This window comes from Drosophila bipectinata, chromosome 3L (assembly GCF_030179905.1).
Source record: "Drosophila bipectinata strain 14024-0381.07 chromosome 3L, DbipHiC1v2, whole genome shotgun sequence".
NCBI lineage: Eukaryota > Metazoa > Arthropoda > Insecta > Diptera > Drosophilidae > Drosophila > Drosophila bipectinata.
The window spans coordinates 7,256,111-7,282,922 of record NC_091738.1 but is presented as its reverse complement, the minus strand read 5'-3'; the positions used below and the strand labels follow the sequence as shown (position 1 = coordinate 7,282,922).

Below are 26,812 nucleotides of genomic sequence, written 5' to 3'. Positions count from 1 at the left end.
GCCGGTTTTCGGTCTGGAAGGGGCTCTTGACTGGGATGCAGGGGCTGGGAAATAGCCACTCCACAGCTGACATGAGCCGGCTGAGTGGGATGAGTCCAAATCAAACAAAAACACAGTCTTGTTTATCTTTCTCTATCGATAGGTACTTTTTATAATTCTTTAATAGTGGTTTACATACAGCATGCGTTATATAATATTGGTTAATTAATCGACGATTATTGTGCTCTTCGAGAAGTAAAAGTATTCTATCTTTCTTCTGCGGCAAGTGGCATATACTCGCATCATCATAGCTCATAAAATACAGACTACAGGAAAACTAAACCAAGTAAAACTCACTAACTTAGACTAAGAACTTAGGTGGAAAAAACAATTAACAACTCTATGATTATAAAATATTTAATAGATTATTACACTAACTGCACGATTATTAGATCTTTGTGCTTAGCATTTATTTGGAGGCTCTCGAAAATGCTTTGGCTAACAAAATGTACTTGGAAGCCAAAATCGAAGCCAGCAGAAGATTTGGTTAAATTTAGATTATCTTTATATTGAAGCATTGGATATACGTTACGGTTACGAATATTGTATATAAAGTACAATCCTTACATGCAAATATTTTACTAAACTGTTCCAGAGCAAATATATATGGATATCAGCTTATATTAGTTTTATGTAGAACTTGTACTAGGCCTATTTTCACAATGCCCGGCTAATGGTTTCCGGTTCCGGTTGTTTCTTTTTAGTTTTTGGAGCGATCTCAGAAGACTTGCGACGGCAAAATTAACAATATTGATTTGTTTTTTTTTTAAAAGAAACGGAGTTTTAGGCGATCCTGGATATCTGGTTTAGAAATCAGACTATAGTTACGGTTGGGTTTGTCATCTTGTTGCTGTTGTATAACGGCTGATAATGCGCACTTGGCCCGTTTTTGACACTCTGACACCCGTTGGGATATCGCATCTTAACCCCCTGGCCACCCACCTGGTTGCCGGTCAAGGACGATGTGGACGAGGACGCGGACGTTGATCCGGATGAGAGTGATCCTGTGGCTGACTTATTTTGCAGGGGCAGCGGATCACCTATTAAGGTGATCCTCACGGGCCTATAGGGTGTGGGGGCCGGGACTAAGGGTGTTGTCGTTGTTGTGTCCCAGCCGATGGAGGAGCGACGCGGGGTATCCGGAAAAGTGGCGGCCAACTGTTGGTTGTAATTGGTCAGCGTTGTGGATATGATGGTGTGCCGGCGGGTCTGGTTCAAGGCCGGACAGTTGCCATTTCCCGGAGCCAATTGCTTGCCCGGATTGCTCTGGTGGTGCCGGATTATTGTGGTGGCGGCCAGCGTAGAGTCGTGCAAGTGGAGCGTCGGAAAGTGCGTGGTATAACTGGTATATTCGGGCTTACTTCTGTGAACACAAAGGAGTATTGTTAGTTTTTTTTCATAGAGTTTATTTTTATGTGTTTTAGTAACAGGGTTTAAAGTCAAAGATGCAACATAAATTAGCTACTTGGCGAGGAGAAGATGGATCTGGAACTCCCATGAGCTATAAATTAATTTAATCCATCTTCTCCAAGTCTTTGGGTTTTTATTTTTTTATTTGCATTACCTTGGGACTCTATTTAATTGCCGCATGCAATTAAAATGTTTCACAAACAGTGTTAAATTTTCAGTGACAAATTAGTAAAGTACTTAAAGCTCGATCTAGTTACTTAGTTATCTTACGTAATACGTATATTAAAGCTTAAATGATTTTATTAAAGCTAAGAATTAGTTAGTGAATGCGACTGGAACTTGGGGTCGATCATGTACAGGAGTTACAATTATCCAAACAATTATAGCTTAGGTGTAGTATACATATAAGATTGATGGCACAGAGCACAATGATGGCTAGGATGAAATCACAAAATAGTACCTGTTGCTCCCCAAATTGTAGTCTAAATGGCAGTTATTTAGTCAAGATACAAGATAGGGCGTGTGTATTATATATAAGTTCCATGGTAGCATTTCAAAAGAGAGTGTGTGTGTGGAAGAAAGAAATGTACACGGGTTAATATAGGAGGGAAGCAGAAAGCAATGATTAAGGTCTATTGTTAGTCAAAATGCTAATGCCACCTGTTGCACAGGAAAAAAAGTACTAGTAGTTATAGGTTTAAAAGCACTTATAAGAAATCATTATTACTTTAAGAAATTATCAAAAGAATATATTTATTATTAAAGTTTCACATTTTTTTTTTTTTAAGGTTACTGTTGAAGTGTTGCTGAGATATTGCTGAGGTGTTGCTGCTGTTGCTCCTGCTTTCAGCTCTGGCTACTGCAGAATCGGCCCTAATTAGACTGCTCCAATTGCAATTTGCTACCATTAACGTCAAACGCCGGCAAAAAGTGGCCAACTGATTTGCATGCCAGCGGAGCGTGAAGTCAGCCAGCTGCAACCGATTCCAGCAGCACTAGCCCGCAGCACCATCACCATCACCAGCAACTTGCAACTTGCAACAACAACAGGCGGCATCGTTTTGTATTAGTTTTGTTTAGTTTCCGACTCCGCGCAGCTGCGGTTGATGAAAAGATCACCAGTACCCCCACAACCCACCAAACAAAAAATCACAATTACAATGCAGGTTAAAAAAACAAAAAAAAAAAAATAAGAGACTTTTGGCCATAAGTATTTGGCCAAAATATCGAATCGAACATGAAAGTCTGCCTACCTGGACAAACCCTCCGCACCAATGGCAAGTGGTCGTGTCTGTGAAAGTGGAATCGGAATTGAAATAGAAATGGTCGATAGTTTTCGGTTAGTCAATGCTGTGCAAACACATATCATTAACGATATACTATATCATGGATATAAAGTATATCCGACCAGTATGTATGTATGTACATGGCCCGGAGGCCGACACTTACCCGCTCCGTTTGGGTGGCCATGCTGATGAGCTCCTTGGGTGGATCGCCACCGTTTCCATTGGCGACCGTATGCATTCGCTTCTCGGCCTCCAGCTGCTCGATGAGATTCCGCTGCAGGCGTATGGTGCGATCACGATCGTCCACTTCACCCTGTGTGCGGGGGAGAGGAGGAGGAGGAGGGTAGATCCGAGATCAGTAAATGTCAGTTCACTCTTGTGGAGCGACCCATAAAAGGTCACTAGTGGTTATATGGTATATCTAAGCTATCTAAGCCAGAGAGTGTGAAAATCATATCCAAGTATGTGGCTTAGTAATCATGCCATGATTAAGGTTTTTCAACATAAAAGCTTCTTTTATTTTTGAATATTTTTATCAAAATTAGAAGCCAATTGTTAAAGCCTTAATCAAAGCCCATCTAATGTACAACAGCTATAATTTCATATATATTTTTTTGTTCTTGTATGATCTGTGTTCTGTGGCAAGTCAAAGTGCAAAAATGTAACTCTTGGCATTTCAACACAAAACTATAGAGAAGTATTATCCATAGATAGAGATATGTTACATAAAAGCATAAATATATAAAATGCCTTTTTCATGGAATATAGTACATGCTACATAGGTATATAATATAGTTTAGTTTCCATGTATCTAATAAACATTAAAGAACAACAGCGAGAGTAAAAATGCATTGGAATTGGAAAGTCTTGTCCTGCTTGACCGAATCCATCGGCCATTGGTTTTATGGCCCAGTTTTTGTTTTCCCAGGTTAACGAGCAAACGAAATGCAAAAAACGTGCAATACCTGAAGGTAAACCACCTGTCTACGTAGATCGGATAGCTCCTGGAGCGGATCCTCCGTCGTCGACGAGGTCAGGCTGGCCAGATCGATGTCATTCAGCTGCTTGCTGTCCAGCCCACAGGCGGCGAACAACTGGACGTTGTCGTTCTCGAATGGATTGAGCGTTTCCGTCTGCAATGAATGGACATAAACCATAAAGTTGCTAGCCATTAATCACAATAGACCGTAAAATAATAAATAAATCAAAAATACAAAGAAAAGGAACCAAAGGCAACGTACCCGTTTTAAATCAAAATCTGGCTCCTAAGTGGTGTGCAAGTGAATGGTTGGTGAGTGTAGAGATGGGTGTGCCAAGGAAAGGTGCATTCGAAAGGAAAAAATAACGATGACGTTAAGAAAAGTAATTTCAACTCAAAATATTAGACAAAACCATAAGCATACTTTCTATTTGATAAAGAGTCCTGACTACTTACCTCCTGGAGGATGTGTCGCAGTCGCAACAACTGCTTCTTGAACTGCAGCACATCCTGGATCATGGCATTCCGGAAGGACTTGTCATACAACATCAGATCGTCCGATGAGCTGTGTAGCTCGCCACTGCACCTCTGGCCAGCGGATCCTCCTGCCCCTCCGGCTCCGGCACCCAGGTGCAGGGGACGCTGGCGCGGCAAACTGGCCGTGGAGGCGGTGGAGGCCCGTGAGTTGGCCGTGCTCCTTTTGCGGGCGGCAGCGGCCGCCGAAGCTCCGCCGCTGTGGGAGGACCTCAGGCTGTTGTCCGAGTCGTTGCCTCCGAGCTGGGGATCCTGAAGACGGGAGCGGTTCAGCAATCTGGTGGCTCGGGCTGGCAATTGGGCGCTGAAATTAAAATAAAGAGTAAGAATTAATGCGATGGTCCTTGAAGGATATGATTCAGTATGCCTGTGATATGTTTCCCTGGTCTGCGGGGCACTGGTGGCCAAAAAGGGGGCATAATGCTGGTAGTGGTGGAGCAGGGGTCTCTGTTTAATGGCCATGGGTGAGCTGGTCCGCTGGCTACTGCCCAGGAATCGGTTCTCCGAGGTCTTGAGATCAGTGCGAACCCTTCGCACTCCACTGGACGAGGCACTGCTCGCCTCCGACATCGTCCGGTCGAGTGCCAACTAATCGAATTTCTTTGGTCTTGACTCGGACTTTAATGGGGCTCCATGTTGTGGCTCTGCGATGCGGCAATGACACAATCGCGACATGCGCAGACCACCAACAGCTGAGCTGGGTGGAGACTTTGTAGAAATACTCGTATATAGTGCCGACCCCCAAGACACTGAACCAAATAAGGGGCTACTTTAAAAGAGTTGTTTGTGGGCTATTTGATGAAAGAGGGTATTGGGTGGAGTTTTCACTTCAAATAAAAATAGAAATGTAAAAATGATTTCGAAAATAAAATATTTATTAAAATTATAAAAAGATATCATTGAAGTTTGTCAAGTGCAGCCTGATATCGGGGTTAGTTTTCCATTTATTTGGCCAACTTCAATTAACGCTCTTGCCAGGAAAGTAAAAAAAAAAATGGCATTGATTAGGGCAGGAGGACGGAGGGAGGAGGAGGAGGAGACCCAGCCGGCAGTTGTCAATGAGCAATTAAGATGATTCAGGTGTGGGGACCACCTGATTCATTGGCGGGAGAAAGGGAGGTGGTAGATGGGGGTAACCTGCACGACATGAATGCTGGAAATAAATCCACAGAGACATGGCGCCCGCCACAGACCCCCTCAGCTAGCAAGCTCTCAGCTGGCTGGTGAAAGTCAACTGTTGCGTGTTGCAGTTGCCACAATCAGAGGACACAACAGGGGGAGGAGGGCGCTTACACATGCGCGCAATGTTCAAAAATTTTTACGGCATAATTTAAACAAACTGTTGAAAAACGTATCAAAAGCCAAGCCAGACAAAAGAGAAACAAAACAAATTCAATAGTCGGTTAGGTGGTTAGCTCATTCGATTATTTACGGCTAGGGTATCCATCCACAAGCGACCCCAAAGGTTAATGGCTAATGGGTTTTGGTTTTAATACCCTTAATTATAACGATACTTTGGTATGGTTTGGTTCGGCTATTCATCTTCAATTTCCATTACGAAAACCAAATTAATTCAGGCATCTCACGGATGGGATTGAAGAGATTCGTAGGGGACTTTCTTTCGGGGCTGTTGGTACAACAATGGACTTAATTAGCCAAGTTCAGGCGGTTAAAGCCCAGCAGAAAGCAAAAGTAATTGCCACTTGGGAACCGGCACAGCTGTAATTTGAATATTTTTGCGATCTTGGATTTTATGGCGGGCCTGCACGAAGACTGTGCAAAATTTTAAGATCATCTCGAGCCGAGATGAAAGTACCGGGAGTCGACACAGAAGAGATCATTTTATTGTCTAGATTCCCCTTCTAATTTAACACTTGAAAGTGCCTCTTAAGAGCCTTCTTTTTCTTGATGATTTCCAGTTAAGATTGTCATGATTCTTTTATCGTAGAGCCAGGTCTATTCACTCGACTGTTACCAAACAAAAAAGCAATTAAATTTTACATTATGTCCAAACAAAATACACTTTCCCAAATCACATACCACTAACATAACACAACATATCTGTGAGTTTCGCACGCCAACTTTAGGCTATTTTGTTTTATGAATATGAATGCAGAAGTCGGGCCTCCCAGAGATTCGCTGAAATCAAAACAATGCAAAAACTTTGCACAACTCTAGTCGACTTTATGTGGAAAAAACTCAACAGGGTGCAACGCCGGATATTTCGTACTCGACAACAAAAAATTAGAAAACCATTGTCGGACGACAAAATGCCTGTCATTGCAACAGTTGCAGAAAATGGAATTTGCAGCAAAATATATTCAAAACTTTATGACACAGGGGCTTATCCAAAAAACAAGGTAGAAAGGTTTTTAAAAAAAGAGATCTTTTCGAAAAACTTTACCTTTCTAAGCAGGCTTATTAGAATGATCTATTAGGTACCATTTAAGCACAATATATTTTTTTAAATACAACTATTATTTCCCTATAAAAAACACATATTTCTCTTTTGAAAGAAATACCGAGAAATTTGGAAATAAAATCTAGATAAACCCTACGTTTTTCCACCAAAATTTATGTTTTTTACGTGAGGAACTCAAGAATTCAAAATCTCGACCGCTGATAAGGTTTTCCTCTACATTTTGGGTCAGAGCCCTCTTTATAAGGTATCCCCCTTTGGGCTACACACCTGTGGCTGTGGCAGGTACTACTTTTGGTAACTGATTAGTACAAATGTGTCTCATTTGTGGTAAAACACGCGCCACACTGCCAACGGCAACTGTCGCCAGCTTGGCTTACTAACTTGTCTTGAATGGTTAACGGCAACAGTTAGTCTGCAACAACGACAATGACAAGCAATCACAATCAGATGGCCATCCGTGGCATGCACTCGAACGTCACTTCCCAACGGTACTTATCAATTTGTGCAGCAAAACGTCATTTGTCAGAGCTATCTTTTTGGTTCCACACACATGTACTAGATATATACATATATTCATAGATATAGTATCTTCCATATAGGAAAGGGAAGTGTAAAAGGAAAGACAGCAATAGCAGCTTCATTAAGGGGCCTCCGTGAAAGGGGCGAGAAGAGAGTTGCAAGCCACGCAAGTAATGGTAATGGTAATGGTAATGGCCATAAAAAATAAAGAAATAACCAACATTCTCACACGGCCGCATCTGATGAGAATCCGGTGTGTATCTTGCATGCCACAGAGCTGAGAGTTCTTGCTACACAGTAACAAACAAAATACTATTAAATATTAAAGATTTTGAATAATATTCCAAAATAGTTTTGGAATAGAGTTATATGTCTAGGAAAGAGTTATAGCCATATAGATATTCCATCAAAAGTCAATCAAAAGTATCTTTAAAATATTTCCAGTGCACTTTGAACTGCGGATGATGATCAACGATGGTTAAGATGGGGATATACCCAGAGACTCTGGATGGGGGTTGGGGTGTTTTGGAGTTCTGGAGCTGGCGGAGAGCTTCTCAGCCAGACAGGTAGTAGATAGCCAGGTTGCTTCGAACTTCGAAGGTAGGTAGTAGCAACAGTGGCGTTATCTGTATCTGTATTTGCACTCGATGGTATTTTGTTGTTGTTGTTGCCAGTGTTGTGTGGCAAACATTCTGTTGAATTATGCATGGCAATGGAGCAATGGGAGCCCCTATCTCGTACTCTCGTATCCGTAACCAAAACCTGAACGCGTCGCAAATGCAACTGAACTTGAAGTGGCTGGCAAGCCATAAAAGGGGGCACCACCAGCCAACCTAACCCGGCACAACCACACACACACACACTGATCTTACTTTTTATTCAGGTATGGGTTTGTGTGAGCCTGATATCTGTAATTGTTACGTTTATGGCATCAAATTCCAAAAGATTTTCCAAACGTTGCCTGCACATTTGCATGTGACACACTTTCAGCCCATTGTGTTGGGTCTTCTCAGCCCCCAACTCCCATTTAAGGCTTTTTTTGCTGCCGTTTCTGCCCCCCGGTTGCATATCAAATTACGCAAGGCTAACAGCGGAAATCATCACCCACTTTGGCTACCACTCGGATAGGGTTTCAGGGCATTCGGTAGCTTCTGTTTGTTGGCCAGAAGAGATTGGCTATTGAGTTCTCAATCAAAGGTATTGGGAGAACTTCAATTAGGAAACTTTGGAGGGGTTTCTAATGGATGTTGGTACTTTTTGGAAACCAAAATAAAATAGTGGATCTAAGTTCCTAAGCACATATTGATTAAAATAGTGTATACAATTTTTTTGAAATTTAATAAATACTTCAAACCACTCTATAATTAATATGACTTGCCAAAAAGCCCAGGTTTCCCAACTCCCACCTCTCTTGTAGTTTTTGAAACTCACTTTAAATTGCAGGTCTAGGCCAAAAGCGTAAAAGACTTGCCTCTTGGCCAAAACGCTCGTTTCATTGACACTTGTGCCCGCGGCGTGTCTTTTGTTATGAATACTGGCCAGCGTTCGTCAGCGTCGGCGTTGGAGCGCGTATCTGTATCTGCGGCAGTGCGAGCAGTCGATGTATCTGTATCTGTGGCATGGAAGAGGCACCAGTGCGTATCACTGGAGGCGCTGAAGACTGTCTGCGGTCGGTCACTGATTCTGGCTTTTGGTTATTTTGTTTTTTCGGTTATTAACAACGCAATTTAATTGGTCTTTGGATTAGGCAACACCTCCCACGCGTTCTTCAAACAATAAACAGCTCTTGCACAATTAATATTTCTTTTGTCTTTTTATGGTTGGGTTTTTAAGGAAACAAATATTGTAGATAGCCAATATATGATATTGGTTTACGAATATGATTTATTGTTTCACCGACTGGCTGTTTGCCGCTCAACTTCGAAACCGAACCGCGCGCTTTGAGATCTTTGGAGTAACTCTTCGACATGGTTGGGTTCGAGTCTGGTTTTTTTTACCCGGTTCCATTGGTACCGGAGAACCGCTCTCAGAGAGTTGGAGCTAAAATCGAAGTTGGAGCCATAGAGTGGTAATGGAACATTACAGTGGGTTAATGGGGGTTTCTCGGGGGTTAAAATATAAAAATTTAATGGGTGGAGTCTTGATGTTGTCATCATAAAGCCTTTTAGATTTTAGAGAAGTGGAAGATAGTCTTAGGACTCTTTCATAACTTTTATTTTATTTTTAAAAAGGCGACTACTTTTTATCACTTTTTGTTAAAATAATTGAGTTGGAAATATTTATAATAGCTATGGGATATATTTATAACCAAGTAATTCTAAAAGAACCACATAGAACTTATTAAAATATTTCCTAAACATTTTTTCAGAAGAATGTATGTACATTTTTTACCCTATAGACCCCACTGTATTTTGGTTGCTGTTGTTACCAATGTTTCGCTTTTCCCACTGTTTCAGCCCAACAAAGGCTGTTAACAGCCAAGAGTGGCAAGAATGTGACTCGTGGGTCGAAAGAGATTGTTGGGCTTGAAAATCTGTGAGTGTGTGTGGGGGTCTGTTAACAAAAGTTCTCAGCCGGCCCAGAAGAGTGTATGGCACTGCCGTTAAGATACCTGGCTTAAAGAAAGAAAGCCCTCTCCTTCTTCTGACCAACAAATACAGGAATTTTGGTGCAACCGAGAATGTTGAAATCTAGAGATCACAATACGACTTCAGGCCACAGCATCAAGAGAGCCAATAATGGCCAAGATTGAGTGGGCTTATTCAGCACTTTCTGACGGGGTTTCCATGACTCATGCTGGCTGGTTGGCTGGCTGGATGGCTTGGCCTCAAGGTCTTAAGCCACAAGTGCGGTTTTGCATGTGACCGGTGGTTTATCAACTAGTTGGCTTACACAGCTGTTGGCCTTCTAACGCCACTACCTTTTTTGTTGCCAGTTTTGTTGGTTTGTGGCGAAAGGAAAGCCAATGTCCCGGTCCCCACGCAGGCGCATCTACCCCATGGTGTGTGGCAGGTTAAGCCACAACAACAACAACAATAATATCCCATTTTGGCCTGCGGCATTTTGCAGTTATTTGGCTATTGGCATCGGAACAGGTTCACATACATATATAACTTACGAGGTATATATTTCTGTATTGGCAGACAATTGATTTTTCCTTTGCAATAAAAAGTTTTCCCAACTTTTGGTTAGAGCAAGAAAACCACTTTATGTGGATGTCGTGCCGTTGCCGGTTGTTGTTGTTGTTATTTTTGTTGTTTTTATTGCTTTTAGTTGCCATGACAAAAGAATGCGGCACCAGCCATCAAGTCTCTGGCCAAAGTCAAAATGTTATCTTAACTACGACCACGATTTGGCCAAAAAGCCAGACTCAGTCTGGAGGTCTCACAGATAGTTAGAGACAGTAATACACTGCAAGATACATTTTGTGAGGATTTATGGATTTATGGAATATATATTTTAAAGAATCTAAACTAAAAAATAGGGGTTCCACATTTTTAGAGCTTCTTAAAATGTAGAGAATCTACCAGTTCCTTTCCATAAAAGAATGACTGAAAAGCAATGACCGTAAGTACTTTAACTCCACTATAACTCCAGTACTATAACTGTACTATAATTATTCAATTTATAATATTGTTAAATATTTTTTTAATATATTAAATTCTTAATTAATTTTCTTTCTCTGCCACAATGGGGCAGGCATAGACAATTGGAAAATGCCAAGTGCCGTTGCCTTTGGTCGCGTCTTTGGCTTTGGCTTCACCCAGAATGCAGAAGAGCCGCCACACAAAGTTTTTTTTGCTGCAACATTTTGGGGCACGAATGTCTCTACCCCTTCCCCCACCCAATGGCCCAAAGCCCCTGTCTTGCTGGTAGCCGGCAATTGAGACCGACAACGGGAATTTCGAATGGAGTAACCTTTGGCAACTGCACAAACAAAAATTGTGTACTTGCAGGCCGTTGCAGGTTCCTTGCGGCCCAACCTGTCCCAATGATCTGTCTGTCTAATTTTGGGCTAATTTCAATTTCCATTTCCATTCCCATTTGGCCAGAAAGCCCATGGCAGGGGTGCAGAGTATTGGAGGGGACATGCCAAAGCTCTGAGCTGGCTGAAGCAAATTGCATTTGATTAACCCCAGAGTGCCCTTAGGCAAACAAAAATACAATCAAACAAACAGGCCGGGGAACACGTGAGATATACTCAGTGTTTGTTTTGAGAGCTAAATAATTCAAGATGTGACGGGGCTATATTATTTAGTACTAGGCTCTATAAAGGGAATACTAAATTTGGTTGTACTATTAGTAATACTTATACTTTATATTGTATTAGAGCTAGTCTAAGAGAAAAGAAACAATATATTATACATATATATTTATGGTTTATATATATGCTTCAATTCAAGGATACTATAGTTAAATAGAGATGATTGATGTATACATATATATAGTATAACTCTATAATATCCTGTATAATAAATAATCCCAGAAACTTTCTAGTCTTTCTAGCACCAACTTGAGTAATCCATTTCCCTGCCGGCTGTAAAGAAAATTTATCTTTACAACCAGAAGCCGGAGAGCTAGAGGCGGCTGCTGATTGATTTGCAGTGCCACAAGTGGTGGCAAGGTGCTGTGTGTGGGTGGCAGGGTGGAAGCCACTTAATAATATTCCACCAGCGCGCTGGCCGGCTGCCAAGTGCCGAGATAATAAAACTGAATCAAAGGCGAACTCAAAGAGCAACCGCCACCGCATTTCTGACCCGGTGCATCCAATTCAATTAGATTCAGGGGGTTGGGGGGGAAAGACTTCAGAGGAAAATAATAAAAAATACCAATCACTTTTTAAATTAATAAAAACTAGTGAAACCTTACAGCAGAGATTAATTGAAATGACCCCGAAGTAGCCATAAAAATAGCTTTAAAATCTTTGCAGATATTTTAAATTTAAGAATTATTTATCTCCCAACTCACCTTATCCTTTCCCGAGGACCTCCTCGCTGCTTCCTGCCCCTCAACAAAGTGTTTAGCTCCTTCATCACATCACTGCCTCGGCGTTCCAGCTCAGAAAGAAGCTCCGCCTCGGTCTCCGCCTGAATAGCGTCCATATCGTGTCCACCACCCTGACCAATCCTGTGCAGATCCGAGCCACTTCGGCTCCTGCCATTGGCATTGGCCATGTGATCGATAGAGTCCAGGCTGCTGTTCACGTCAAAGTCCATCATCAGGTCGTCGGAGCAAATGGACTCGCAGGGCGAGAGGGTATCCAAGGACTCGGCTCGGTCCATCACTGCCTTGCGAATCGAAGCCGGGGTCCTGAGGCTCAGCTCGATGGCCTGCTGGAGGGCTGTACGCGCCTTGGACTGACTCTTCAAGGATCGCAGGGATCCTGTATGGGTGTGGGTGTGTGTGAGCGTTTCCATCAGAGTGGGGGTGTCGGTGGCCATCTCCTGGGCCTCGCTGTTGCACAACAAGGCCGGCTGATCGGCGATCTCATCATCGATCAGGTTACCACAATCCGAGCCGAGGGACAGGGAATGGGAGGCGTGAGTGGGCGTGCCGGGGGAGATGGGACTGCGAGTGCCAGATTCTCCTGGCGGATCCATATCCAGTTCCAAGACTGGCGAGATATCATCCAAGTCGATGTCCTTCTGCTGAAGCTCCTCATTCAGCTTGTGCTTCTGCATCTTTCCGCCGGCTGCCTCCTCGGAGTCCTCCGTGCTGCTGACCAGACTATCCGTGGGCGAAGTCTCGTCATCCAGGAGAAGGCAGCTGCTACTGGCCAGTGCCAGCTCCGCAAACTTGGACTCGTTCAGGGCATTGTTGAAGGATCGGGGGCGATCGGGGACACCCACCTCGCGGTTATCCACCAGATGCATCTTGAGCAGCGGCTCCTGACCTGCCCTGGGTGGAGTCTCCGTCATTGAAGCTGCATTGAAGGGAAATAAGGATCATAAAGGATAATCATAGCTAAAGGATTGGCTTACAAATTGTGCTAAACTGCATGTCCGTGTTGATCATGCTAATGTCATCCAAGCCGAGCGACATGTCCTCCTCCTTGTCGTTGTCCCTGGCAGGACGCTCCGGCTCCTGGATGCCGTCGCTGCTGATGCTCATGCTCATGCTGCTGCAGTCGCGGGCGGCCAGGGACTCGCCTCCCTGATGCCGCCAGGTGGAAGCCACCGAGGACTGGCTCAGCTGTTTGGCACTCTTCTCCGAGGTGGAGGAGTCCAGGTACAGCTTCTCCTCATCCACGCTCTCGCTCTCATCAGAGCCACTGGGCTTCGGCTTCACCGCCACCTGCAGAACATCCTGCGAGGCACCATCCGTGGCCTCCGCCTGGCGTCTCTCGAAGGTCTCCCGACTGAGCACGGTATTCGAACGCACTAATCCCAGCAGTGGCAACGGAGTGCTCTGACTGCCATCCGTGGGCAGCTTGGGCAGAGCCAGTGGCTCCACAAACGAGTTCGACTCACTCGAGGGCGGATCGTCCACGTCGCGCACCTCGAACGTGTGCCTGCCGCTCATCACCATCTTAAGGTTCCGGGGGCGGCTGCGACTCCTCTTGGAGCCCACCGAGCTGCCAGAGCTGCTGTCCAGGGCCATGTCCATGCTGGCTATTCCGGAGTCGGCACTGATCTCCCGGCTTCCCGAGAAGCCCCTGCGCGTCGAGTTGTTCGTCAGCTGCTTGACGCTCTTCTGGTCGAGATGCCGCGGCTGGGACTGGGGCTGGACGTGCACCGAGGTGAGGGGATGCTGTCGAGAGGAGGTGGCCGTGTCCTTGGCTCTGGCTCCCGTGGAGTGTGCGGGCACCGGTGACTGGACACTGCTGCTGGGCGTAGTAGGCGTGGTGGCTGTCAGGCTGATGGCCACCGGATACTCCGGCCTGGGCAGGCTCACCGTCTGCAGGGTGAACTTGGCATAGCTGGCCGGAGTGGGACGCGGTGTGGGGCGTACTCTGTAAGGATGTGGTTTTGGTTATTATCTCAATAATTAGTTACTATTTTTAAACTCACATGACATTGGCGTGCATGCTGGCCAGGTTGTTGTAGTTGTAGTGACGCGGCTGCATGGCTCTCGACCCGGATCCGGGTGCAATTCCGGACGATTCGTCCGCTATCTCGCCGAAGAACTGCCGCCTCTGGTACTCGATGGTGGTGTTCTGGTTCAGGTTGAACGTCAGTGTCTTCGGTTGGGTTATTTTGGGACCATCTCCGTCGCCGGAACGTCCGGCATGTGCGCTCTTGGAGCGGCGTTTCACTGGCGGAGCGACCGGGAGATGAGAAAGTGTTCAGGGAAGTTCTCAGAGAACTCTACGGAGTAATACTTACGATTGCTCACCAGCACCGGCCCACTTCCCGTTCCGCCATTCCCATTATTATTTATGTTGTTGTTGTTCTGGGAAGTATCCGTATCGGACTCTTCATTGCGGCCTGTCAGGCCTGTGGAAGCGGGGCGTGGCACTGCCCCTCGATAGCCGAAACGTGCCGCTGCCGCACCTGTGGCGGTGCCCGGGCCGGTCTTCTGGGCGGCGGCGCCTACTTTCTCAAAGTGAATCGGCGTGGCAGCTGTTTTTTTTGGGGCAGAAAGTAAAAGGAATGCGTTGGCATGTCAATTCATTGTTAGGTTTTTCGCCAAATTGTCGCCAAATTAAAAAGCCATAACACTTGCTGGGCTAAAATCATTTTTAAAAGGCCTTAAAGGGGGATGGGTTAGGGAGCTTGGAGTCCTCAGGTTCTAGTCCGAAGGAAAAAGGACAAACCTAATGCTTCTAACTTGTTAAAAATTAATTGAAATTGACGAATGTCAAATAAAACTTTGTTATCCTGCCAACCTGTCACTTTTCCTACCCTGATCCTTTGAAGGAGCCCGCTTCCCACCTCACCTGCATTGCCATTGTCGTCCTTTGTGTCTGCCTGAGCGTTGCCTTTGTCGCCGGAGTCCAGGAGTTTCTTGAACTTCTTCGGGGTACCGTTGAGCTTTTTGCGGAAGCCAAAGGACATGGCGGTGCCTTTGGTATGCACCGTCTGATCCTGTGCCTCCGATCCGCTACCGTTTCCGTTTCCATTTCCATTTCCGTTGCCATTGTGATGTCGGCGACTTGACTTGCTGCCGTGCTTCTTGCTCTCCGCCTGGCCCTAAGGACACACACAAAAAAAAAGGAGGTTGAGTGGCGATTAGGATGAAAGCGAAACTTGGGATGAAAATCGGGTCAACACAGATGAACAATAAGGACCTCCCTCGGTCCTCAGGCAGCTTTAGACAATAGACGCAAACTAAACAACATGAGTCACTCGGAAAAAAAGGATACTACTCTGCGAAACGATGATTGCTATCTACAGAAGCAAGGATATACTATTTTCAAGATAGGATAATTATTGTAATACCATGATGGCTGCCTCGACTTCCGCGTCAATTGCTGCGTCCTCCTCGACTGCCTCGACTGAGCTCGAGTCCTGTGCTGATATCGGAGTGTCCCTCTCTAGCTGAGATTCGTTATCATTGAATTCCGTGGAGCGTGTGCTCGGCTCTTTGTTAACCAAAACGCTTTGTGTTGCCAGAGGCTGCCGATTATCCTGTACGCTACTCGGTGACTCGGCGACCTCCCCGAATTTCCCTATTGAGACAACGTCGACGGGGTTGTCGCATTCATCCATGTTGCAAGTTGTCGGCAGAGGTACTCGCTGCTCCGGCGAGTCTCCTCCGTCCGTTCGCTTCTTACCACCCGGGACTGCGTCTTGGAATTTTTATTTTTTAACAACAAAATATCCTTCGTAGGATGCCTTTCAGCTATGTTCATGACACGGCCGCCGAGTACAAAATTACGCCATTTATAATTGCACTTGAGCCTCGCACTCGCACTAACACACACAGGCGAACAGGTACAGGATACACACACAGATACTGGGTACACCCACACGGGGAGGTCCTTGAAAATGCTTAGATTGCTGGAAAAATCTTTTGCAGATTGCTGGCAATTTTCACGCCACAAGTTATGCAAACATTTTGGGGTTTCCTTGTTTTATTCTTTAATATTTGCTTATCCTTAAGTTTATTTGTTAATATTTTTCAGTTTATTGTATTTAAATTAGAGTTTTGTTAAATTTTTTCCAACTTGCGGCAGAGTGGCGACGGTTTTTCACTTCTGAAAGCACGGCATACGGAAAATTGAATGGCGAGCTGAGAAAATTCTCACAGAGCAAATGGGTTTATTGTGGTGGGTCTTGGGCTCTATTTTCTCTCACTTTCTCTCTCCCCCGCTTGACCACAGCCGAGAAAGGGGAGAGAATCTCTTTTTGGTCTTTAGACATGCGCCCAGCGATGAAAACAAGTGGCTGCCAGTGAAAATATTTCAAAATTCAGGGGTGTCTTGTAGTGTTTCTATCCGGCGACAGGTGGCGGTACAAATAGCGAAGGCACAAACCAAAAAGGGAAATATGTGGGATAATGATGTGGAATTTTAAAGGAAGTTTAAAAAAAGTCTTTTAAATGTTTAATAAATTAATAAAAATTATAAAATTTAATAACATTAAGAAACATTTAATTTTTTATATTTTTATTTAAAACAAAATCATTTTTTATTAGTCAGTAAGTGACTAAAAATGACCCAAAACTAAAACTATTTTAAGTTGGCTTTTATCTCCTTCCATAACTCCTTCCCCTTAAAAGACCTGTACAAATTATTAATCAAGGACCTTAAAGTGTGAACCTTGTGAGGATTTTAGCTTTCATGTAAAATGCAGGTGTAATAAGCCCTCTGGGAGGCTCCATTCAGGTAAAATATAATTCGGTTAAGGTCAATTGCTGGGCAAGGGAAGGGAGAAAGGGAAAGTGCTTCAGTAAAGCATGAAAGATGATATTGTGGTATTTAGGGCACCTTTGAGATGAGTTGAGTTTGTTTATGCAAAAATTACCAAGTAATAAGCCTTTGGAGAATAAGAAGATGCATATGTGGGCCTTAAATGTTTAAGGACATGCGGGGAAAGTGACTCCCAAAAGGTGGCTCAAGGACGATGTAAATATTTGGGCTATTATACAGCTTTTGTCACATAATATTATGTGAACAAAAAGTGAGTAATCTTGAAGATAAACCCCTCCTGATTTGTCCCCCCTCTTGGCAAACATTTTGCTATTCACTTTCATCAGCAAAATCGGTAAACAATGAGTATTCATGTAGACAAAAGATACTGGCACTGGGCCTGGGTTTGGGTTTGGGTCTGAGTCTGAATCTGAGCCTGGGCTGTGTTGACCCAAAATCACTTCACATTTCAATTGAAATTCGCAACCGAGAATGCAATGTTTGTTTTGCAGTTTTATCCCTCTGGAGTCCCAATTGAGTTGTAAACATTTATCAATATTACTCACCGCCAGATAGCTGTGGTTCTGAATTTGTAATATTGGTTCTGGCCAGACTCTGGCCTGATTCAGAATGTGCTGCTCCTCATCCTCCTCCTCCTCCTCTGACTCTTCTTCTGTACCCCTTTCTGAGCTGATGGCCTGAAAGAGGAGCTCCTGGAACAGAAACTCTTGGCAAGTGGAGTACTCCAAGTCGTCCAACGTCGTCAATGCCGTATCCTTGGGGGCATCATTGTAAAGAGACCCGGAGTCCACCACCTCATCCGGCTGTTTCCTTCGGCTTATGGTATAATAAAATGGCGCTGGCTCCTCTTCCGGCGAGGATGATGACTTTGTGGCTGCTATGTATTCATTACTCGCTGTCAACTGTTGCCAGATTTTGTGCGCCTGGGCCAGATCTTGGTGGGACAGGGCGATTGTCAATACAGATTGATGATGCTCCCCGGCTGGGGACTCCAGTTGGTGGTGGAGTTCGATGGGCGACTGCCGGGAGACGCACTTGCCCATGGCATACTTAACAGTGGGTTATCCTGAAAAAAAGTGTATAATACTTAAGCCTTTTCTTTAGAAAATGGAATGGAAGATTGGAATTCATTTGAAGAAGCAAATGAGTGGCTTGGACATGAGATCCGACTGGCATATCGATATGCTGGGAGGTCGGTTAGCTTGCGGTTAGCGTGCAGGTAATGATACACCTAACCAGACTACCCCCTAAGCCCTCTTCGAACCCTCTCGCAACCCCAAACCTGCGAAGCGAGTCCATTGCCATTGCATTATGCCGAGCTGCACGTTTTTTATTAAATTTTATTAGAGTGCCGCACATGCACACAACACGGCTGCTGGAAAAAAAAGAGCACCCCAGTCCAAACTTCTTTCAGTCGGCGGTGGAGGAGGAAAAAGTGAAAAAAAAACCCTGAGAGGGGCAGCTAACAGAGGAAAAAGGGAATATATATTCACGCAAATGTAAGCAGCCTTTGGGAGAAGCTGAAGACCTGCATCCCAGCCACCATGCTCCTCCTACGCTATCATCCCCTCGTCCTTGGATCTGGCTTCGTGTAGCTTTATGGCGCATTTGCCGCATAACAAAATTTACACCCACCGGGAGACGAGGACGCGTCGGTGCACTCAATGGGCCGGAGTTGTGCCGTGCCCTTTGTGCCCGTGGCATTCGCAGTTGCCGTTGCAAGCCGCGGATCGAGGCCATATCCACTAGGTCGGGGGCTTCGCCGCCACTCGATAATAGTGTTCCCCCAATAATGAATTTAAGCTGGAAGTGAATTTTGCGTCAACCTGGGTCTCTGTGACCGGGCTTATTTTGGCCACTAAAGGAAGGGAGTCAGGTTTAAAGTTTAAACTGCACAACCTTCAAGATATACTACAAACCTGCATTAAACCTTTACAAATTGTTTAATAAACCTTCATATTATCCTAGTCTTTTAAGTCTTTTTAATAAAGCCGCCATTAAAAAATGTAAGAGTTAATAAAAAATAGCAATAAAATCCATCTCACCATTCCGGTATCTGTATCTGTTAGCCTGCAGAGTATCTCTCCTGCCGCCATGTTGGACAGATACTTTTGAGCCAACTCTGTTTATGGCTGCTTATGTCGTTTGGCTTACTTACATTTGCTGCGGCTTTGTGCTGCATAAATTTCTCAGTGCCACGCCTCCTATCCTATACCTTACTCTGGCCCACGCAGCTGCAGTTGTATGTAGCTTGGTAAAAGCCAAAGCTGGAGCAGCTACTACGTGGCTCTTTTGTGCTAACTGCCAACTTTTATTTGCTGCCTTTTCACATAATGAGGCAATTTTGCAGTTTGTTTTGCCCGAGTTTTCACTTGTTACTCTTGCATTTAATAAGCCAAAGGGAACAGGTAATGGCAGGTGCTTACGGTTGTAACGCGGTGCGTAGTTTCGAGTCCTAATTCATCGCTTTGTATGCGCTCAGGATAAATCCCGGCTAAAGATCCTCCTGCTGCCGGTATGCCGGACGCATATGTAAATGGTGGAAGGACTCGCGCCCGTTCAGGTAATTATGCGCATAAATAACTCCAAGTGCTACTCCGTCTTTAGACCATGGTTAAGTCCGATATGCCTCCGATACGGATGTGGCTGTGTCAGTGGCAGCGGCACATCGGTTTTCGGGCTTTCCCTGAAATGGCATGCCTCATGCATAAGCATAACCCATTTGCCCATTTCGATTCGATGCGGCATGCAACAGCTGCTCGCTTACAACACTTCCAATTGCCATCCATGTCTGTGGCGCCTCATGCATTTTAATTGTGTTTTCTTTTCCCAAAAAACACACAAAAAAGGATTGTAGTTTTTTCCCCCCAAATGGATGCACACGAAGGAAGTGTGCCACAAGGCATAAACTATGTTTTGAAAGCCTAGAAACGAACATAAATTGCTTTGAAATATGTCCACCTATTTCTATTTAATAATTCCTATAATTTTAAAAGATTTAAATCCCTAAAGCTTTACAGGATTATTAATAAAAAAATTTCGTTCGGTGTGAGTATGGGCGTGAATAAAATTCCAGGACATGCATCAGAATCGGGTCACCGAAGGCCACCGCTGCAACGGAGCTGTCGAGCAAGTTCCTCCGCAGGTTCCGCGGTGCAAACTTTTGTGGCATGATTAAAACGAAACCTCACCAAACTTCAACCGAGCCGCCGAGCAGCGCCTGACAATTTTAATACAAACAAAAACTTTTATTCCTCGCAGCACTGACAGCTCCAGCTTCCCAGCCAACTCTTCCCAGCCAAGAACACGGCCAAGTTGTAGTCACAGGCGCCGCTTTTTGCCATTTCTGGCTTATTCTGACTGAAACCTCCCTCTGGCATAACAGTCTCCACCCTTTTTTTTGGTAAACCTTCCCGGCCCATTAATGCAAATTGAGGGAGATACACAAGTCGCACTGCTACAGGTGCCATGCCAAGTTCTACGGACTCGGTTCCTGTCGGAGTTTCGGGCCAAAAAGTTTTCGCCAATTGACGCGGACGTTTGCGGCTGTTGTTCCGCCGAAAGCAATTGCATTTTGGTAATTGAACAAGTCAACGCTTAATTACAACTCACTACAGTTAAAACACCATAACTGTCTGCGGGATTCAGTTGGAAATGGGAATGGAAATAAAAATGGAAATGTAGCGGGCAGATGCGAAATAATTTCCATTTGAAATGCGCAAAAATGAGCAATTTCTCTTGGATGCCCGGGATGCCGACCTTTTGGTGGCCCAGATATACATACATACGTTTTAATTGACGGCTCATTTGGTCTTGTGTCTGAAAATTCATACTCAGGGAGAACAATTCATACAACAATTCAGCAGTTTATCGGTTAAAGTGAAGCATTCTGCTAAGTCCCCCTCCAGGGAATCGGGATTCGGGACTCGGGACTCTTGGAAAAAAATCATCCACAATGAAAAAAGGCTTAAAGCAATAGCAGTCACCCGATTGGATGGCATGTGAGGGGGCCAGAGGATTGTTAAAAACTGATCTATATGCTTGGTTATTGAGCAACTTTGGCTGTGGCTGTCGATGGCTCAAAGCCTTCAGCGGAAAAATGTATGGGCAGCCCCAAACCAAACACCCCCACCTCCACATACACCCCAAAAAGATAGCAACGCAGTGGGACACTTGATAGGTTTTTTGCGGCCCATACCCACTACCCAATACCCCAGTCTCCTATACACACACATCCACACTATTGGCCATAAATCAATTTTTCAAAAATGACACTGGGAAATGGAAAAAGTAAGCTCAAAGCCGGTCGAATATTGAAAGCGTCCGCTTGCCTCGAAATAAACCGATACTCTTCCATGAATTCTCGTACATCAATGTGCAAAATATATGCATGCATGCATACATATCTTTATGAAACATATATCTACCATAACATATATGTTAATAAAAAATGTATGTTTTGCCCTAGCATTTTTTGGGCATCCTAGCATTTTTAGTATTATTCTTCTTATTTTTTTTTGGTTATATATGCTATCTGTCGTCGTTTTCTGGGTTCTGGCTTTGCTTTTGCAAATCTTTGCAGCTGGCGTTGAAAGTTTGTCATCATAAATTTTAATATTATTTTCCTACCGAACGCAACAGGACTTGGGCCTGGGAAGCTTGTCCTTGGAGCTGGAGCTGAGGCTGAAGCTGAAGCTGGAACGGAAGTGTTTTCAATTCAAAACTTGCGAAAAAGATGCTGAATCCATAGTACGACAAAATGGGGAAATGAGCACATTAATAGAGGTTGAGGAGGTCTCTCCGAACCTCTCCATCCGTTGTTCATATCCTTGGGGACGTGTTTTTTTTTTGAAAAACTCACTGCAGAACACGCGGCGTATGCGCAATGCAGTTAGTTGCTCCAGGTTTCAGGCTTCAGGCTCAGGTTGTGATTTGGGCGAAAAAAAAAACTAAAAAAAAAAAGAAGAGAATCAAAGGCAACAGCTGGCCCCACCGGAAGCCCATATTCCCCAGCATGTGTGAACCGAATGTTGATGAGTGCCATCTAGTGAATGCATATGAATGAATTACAGTGCCTTCATGCCGCTTTCAGCTGAAGCTTCAGTTTTCGGATTTTGACTTTTCCGCCCCTTAGCCGGGGTTCGGGTCGGGTTGGCCCGGCCTTTGAAAGCGGCTGAATGATTCGACCTGGCTTTGGCGGCAGCTGAATTCAATTCAAAAGATTGTTTGCATAGATGAGTGCATTTATGGGAGTCCTTTTTGGAGCGATGACAGAGCAGGGAAGTGACTTTGATGGGCCCTGTGATACAATCCAGTCTAATGACAAAAGTTGCCTCAATTATGCCGGCTTGAAGGCAATTTTATTTTTAATTAATGAAAGGATAGCCTCTCATCCTTTACTTTCTTATTTTCTGATGCAGTTTTGGCTTAAATTTTCTTAAATTCCTCTCTCATAGCCTGAAGCCTGGACACTTTACTTGAAATTCCAGGCAAAACAATAGTTATTAGCTTGTCATGAAAATGTGCACATGTTTTTGTCTTGATTAACCAAATTTGCAGCTATCCAATTTTGTTCAATATTTACCGAAAATTATTTAAGCACATTCTGTGCCAGGCCCGAGGCCAACGGAGTCCTTTGCAGGACGTGAACCGAATAAAATGGCCAAAGAATGAAAAGTTAAGCCTTTAAGTGAATTGGTCAGGGCAGGGACCTATGGTACTATAGTTCATACATACTAGCTGCAGCATTAATTGGTAGCCAATGGTGCAGGGATTATAATGCTGGGAGCTTACTGTTCTCTAACGGAGATAAAGCCAACTTGAACTGAATGGCTAATTTGGACGGAATGGCTTGTATAGTAAATGCATTTGTCAGAGGGATTTTCGGGCCGTTTCAGGCCAGTCCCGAATCCAAGGCAACCACAATGCCTACTACTTAATTATTACTTAGTCTTTATTAACATGGCTTACAGCATTCGCTTCAACTACCAGTATTGAAGGCACTGTAAGAAATAAGGGCCATAATTTGTAGAAAATATTAAAAAAATATTATTTAAAATGGTTATAACTTGACTTGAATCATACTATGAAGCTCTCTGAATTAAGTATTATTTTTTTTATTAATTATTTTTGTCAGTGCCTCCTCTCACTCTCGTTTAAAGCCATCAACGGAGCGTGCAGTCGCGTTGCTGCAAAAGGGGCTGCCAGCCCGGGGAGGAATTATTTCGAGGCCCGCTTTCGGCCGCCGCGTAATTGCAAATTGTTGCCATCGTCTTCGCCTGCGTTTGTTTGTCAATTTGCGTACTTAAAAAATTCTTTACATAAAAGTACATTGTACAAACCACCACGCACAACGCACACACAACTCTTCGTCAGTGTAACGAGCCATATGTGTTGTGCACATAATAATTACGCAATTGGCAGGGACTCCTGGAGTTCGTCTTACGCCAGAGTGTGTCATCAAATTAGTTTTAATTATACATTATATTCGTTTTGCACACATTTTGGCATTAGCACTCGGAGGAGGAGAAGTGACTCGAGAGAGCGGGTACACCAGTGCGTATGGGTGATATTTGCCATGGCAATCGATTTGTATGCCCGGCAGCACGTTCTTGTTGGCAGTTGTTCTTGTTTAAACAATTACCCAGCTCATTGACTTTGGCCCAGGCCAAAGCTAAAGCCTCAGGCAGGGGTACTACGTACTTGGAGGGCCCTGATGCGAGGGGAAGTTGCTCCCAAAACCTGTCCCCGATATCTAATATGCATAGCACTTCGGGGAAACGAAAGTACCTTCATGCGTCAAGTGATTTGTAACTAAAGTGGGAGAAATCTTTACTTGCATTTCCATCACTTTGTCGCTTTAATTTTAATAGATCAAGGAGTACTAGGAGTTTTTCTCTCTGTACTAATACTAACCACAACAGCGACACTTTGTGGTTGCTTTGACTTTTTGGGTTAGTTCTGGTTTCAGTTACAGCCACAGAGATTTGTCTCGCCAAGCGATTTCCACTTTATTTTTTTCATCTGCTCCATTATAACACTCACCTTTGGGCTCTTATCTTATCAGCGTGTGCAAATTCGCTTGTGCCCCATGTCGGGCGTAATTAATTTGAATTTCTCGAGTGCCTGTTGTATTTTTGGGGGCCTCTAGATTTGTCACATTAGCACGAAGGTATGTTTTTTATTTCAATTTTCACTTGTTGGTCTTTTTTTTTTTGTTTCAAAGCAGTTATTACTTCACAGAGCGACCTTGAATTATGCGATCAGTTTGTAGTTAGTTTTTTTTTTTGCAGGCAAGAGAGTCGCGTCATATTCCTATTAGCGTTTATTATTAATGGCCAAAAGCGTCGAAAGCAACTGACGGAGGTCTACGCATCAGACCCGAGCACCCAAGAATTCTACGACTCTACGAGTCTCTGGGTCTACAAAGCTGCGATCGTAAAGCTCGCTCTCGCTCTGGCTTTTCATGTTAGATGGGGCTTTTGGCTTCATAAAGAGAAGAATTCGGAAGAAAAGAGTGGGGCCTGGTGAGTCACAAAAGATAGTCTAGCTTTGAGGGGGGACTGCGTGCAGCAGGTTACAGTGACTGGGAAAAGTAGATGCATATGGATGCATACAGAGAGAAGAATTGGGGGGTTCATTTAAACGATTCACATTTTTTTTCATAGTCTTATCCCTTAACTCAATTATAATTCATAATTGAAATCAATCATATCCTTCATTTCGAACCATTTCCTAATGTCCTTTTTTTCCTGTTTCCTTTTTCTCCGTGTACATATATCCGGGTGTAAGGGCTATTAAAAAGCACTTTCTTATCAATGCAGGAAAAGGCAAACCGAATGAAGCCCCCCATGCATTCCAGGTGCAAAATATATGTAGAAAAAAAAAGGAAGGAAACCGAACAATGACGGAAAACGTTGCCAACCAGCTCATCTTAACCTCCATCGCCTCGCCGCCCCAAAAACATCAACAAAGAGGAGAGCCATACGCCCCATACAGGAGACTTCGAATGGCTTGGCTAAGCGTCAAGTGTCATAAAAAAGAATAGGAACAACTCTTGCAAGCCAAAATCCAAAGTGCAGGTTACATGGGTGGCTATAAAGGGGGCTTCTACTCAAGAATAAAATATTTAAACGTATGATTTCTGTTAGTTTAAAACTTTTAATAATAAATGGCTAGAGTTTCATTGAAAAACTTGTAGATTTTTATTTGATTTCCTCCCCAAAAAACTAAACTATTTCATTGTTAAGCCTCTGGCAGGTCTTCTCGGCCATGTGGTCCTTCACACACCTCCAATACCGCATCGTGCCACTCCATTTGCAACATACCCCCCACCCCACCCCAAGTGTTGCACTTGCTCTTCATCCCTCTCTTGCTACCACCACTACATATATCCATTTTCGCTCATCTTTCAAAGGCGCTACCTAGTCTGTATTAGTGCGTGTGTGTCTGTGTGTGTGTGCTCGTATTGGTGTTGCCTTTTACTGTTATTGCGGCATATGGGTGGCTGCAAAGAAATACAAAAGAAAACATTTACAAAACTTCCATTTCCGTTTTATGCGGGGCAGTGGAAAACCAAGATGGAGACGGAGACGGGGCTGTAGAAGTAGCAGCCATGCGGGGAAATTGAAAAAAGATAGTTTCACATAAACCCTTAGCCAAACGGCCATCCGCCATCCGCCACCCGTCACACGCCATTCGCCACTAGTCTGGTGCCACCCGCCTCCATGGTGGCAACACAAATACTAGCACAAATACAAACACAAAGCTTACAACTTGAGCATTCCGCTGGGCTTCTTTCGGCGACGGAAGTGAGCATTGTTAAAGTTCTGCAGGTAAATCAAATGATAAAATGAAGTTATAGCTCCTAGTCCACTACAAGCGGCAAACAAGAGGAAGAACAACAACAACAAGGACAACAAGGATAGGAAAGCAACAGTTTTGGGACAGTGGAGCTTTTCACCTCGAACGCGACGCCTGCGCTTAATTTCTCACTCACCTTTGAGTGTTTTTCCGGTTTGTTTACCTTTTTTTCGCTGAAGGTTACGTTACCTTGTGTTATCGTTCAGCTTTTGTATACTTTTGGTCTTGGCTCTCTTAACATTATCGCTGCATACTTTTGGGCTGGCTTAACCCTTACTGGGCGTATGTGTGATATTCGTTCTATAGCGAATGTTACTCATACGCACATTGTGTTCTTATCATCTAATGACTTTTTAATAGTGCGAATAGGAGGAGGACGGGCCTTTGGCCTTAAACTTGACACTTTATTTATACCCCTCCTTAGGAAATAAGCCTAGGGCTCTTTCCATAAATTTTCCTCGCAGAACAGCGAGCCCAGCCGCAAATTATCGCACTCGATCAAAATAGCTGTCAAATAGCCATAATTAATTTGTAGAAATGACAAAAATTTCGCACCACTTTTCAATCGGGTTTATGCATTTAATTAGCACTATCTAGTGAATTGAAAAGTCAATAAATGGAACAAAAAAAAAAGGTTATTTTCACATCCATCGAACTCTGACGTAGGTACTTCGGAAAATGCCCACATTTGGAAAGTCCAGCCTCTGTGATCGGAAAGCTTTGACACTCACACATGAATACTAACCAATGTTAAGGTATACCGTTATCAGTTACCCCACCACCTCACCCCAAAAATAAGAATGGCACACACCCATCCATTTGATGGCTGCGTTTAATCATTATTCGGCGCAATTGTTCGTCATAAATATTGAAGTATAGTTCCCGCAATCAAAATTATTCGAAATGTAGACGTGTGTTAAAATTATGGCCCAGCCAGTCTGATACTT

The 26,812-nt window shown here is 44.0% G+C and overlaps 1 protein-coding gene and 1 long non-coding RNA gene across 15 annotated transcripts; one reads left to right on the top strand and one right to left on the bottom strand.

Annotated features, from left to right (window-relative positions):
- Positions 1 to 124: 124 nt before the first annotated feature.
- Positions 125 to 24,187, bottom strand: LOC108119565 (uncharacterized). Of its 13 annotated transcripts, none has more exons than XM_070279539.1 (14): positions 24,048 to 24,187; positions 17,549 to 18,069; positions 15,069 to 15,321; positions 14,515 to 14,751; positions 14,200 to 14,443; positions 13,171 to 14,141; positions 12,158 to 13,112; positions 4,171 to 4,552; positions 3,977 to 4,000; positions 3,701 to 3,868; positions 2,899 to 3,048; positions 2,703 to 2,740; positions 1,910 to 1,931; positions 1,313 to 1,402 (listed from the first exon to the last, which is right to left on the bottom strand). In XM_070279539.1, exons 2-14 carry the CDS (start codon positions 18,044 to 18,046, stop codon positions 1,397 to 1,399), a joined length of 3,948 nt encoding a protein of 1,315 aa, XP_070135640.1. In that variant the 5' UTR covers positions 18,047 to 18,069; positions 24,048 to 24,187; the 3' UTR covers positions 1,313 to 1,396. The 13 variants fall into 13 exon arrangements, 12 of the variants coding, with proteins under 12 accessions (XP_017088279.2, XP_070135634.1, XP_070135635.1 ...); XM_070279540.1 differs by having other exon boundaries at positions 1,343 to 1,399; XM_017232790.3 differs by lacking the exon at positions 1,910 to 1,931 and having other exon boundaries at positions 125 to 1,402.
- LOC138926234 (uncharacterized) lies at positions 24,034 to 24,936 on the top strand. 2 transcript variants are annotated; one of them, XR_011442645.1, is made up of 3 exons: positions 24,034 to 24,174; positions 24,296 to 24,529; positions 24,827 to 24,936. It is a non-coding gene; the product is annotated as an uncharacterized lncRNA (long non-coding RNA). The 2 variants fall into 2 exon arrangements; XR_011442646.1 differs by lacking the exon at positions 24,296 to 24,529 and having other exon boundaries at positions 24,048 to 24,174.
- The last annotated feature ends 1,876 nt before the right edge of the window (positions 24,937 to 26,812 follow it).

Coding starts and splice junctions, on each gene's coding strand:
- LOC108119565 (XM_017232790.3), bottom strand. CDS start 18,046: ATGGGCAAGTGCGTCTCCCGGCAGTCGCCCATCGAACTCCACCACCAA. Junction 13,113..13,170: donor CATGCAGTTTAGCACAATTT/GTAAGCCAATCC, acceptor CCTTCAATGCAG/CTTCAATGACGGAGACTCCA. Junction 4,001..4,170: donor TGCGACACATCCTCCAGGAG/GTAAGTAGTCAG, acceptor CACACCACTTAG/GAGCCAGATTTTGATTTAAA.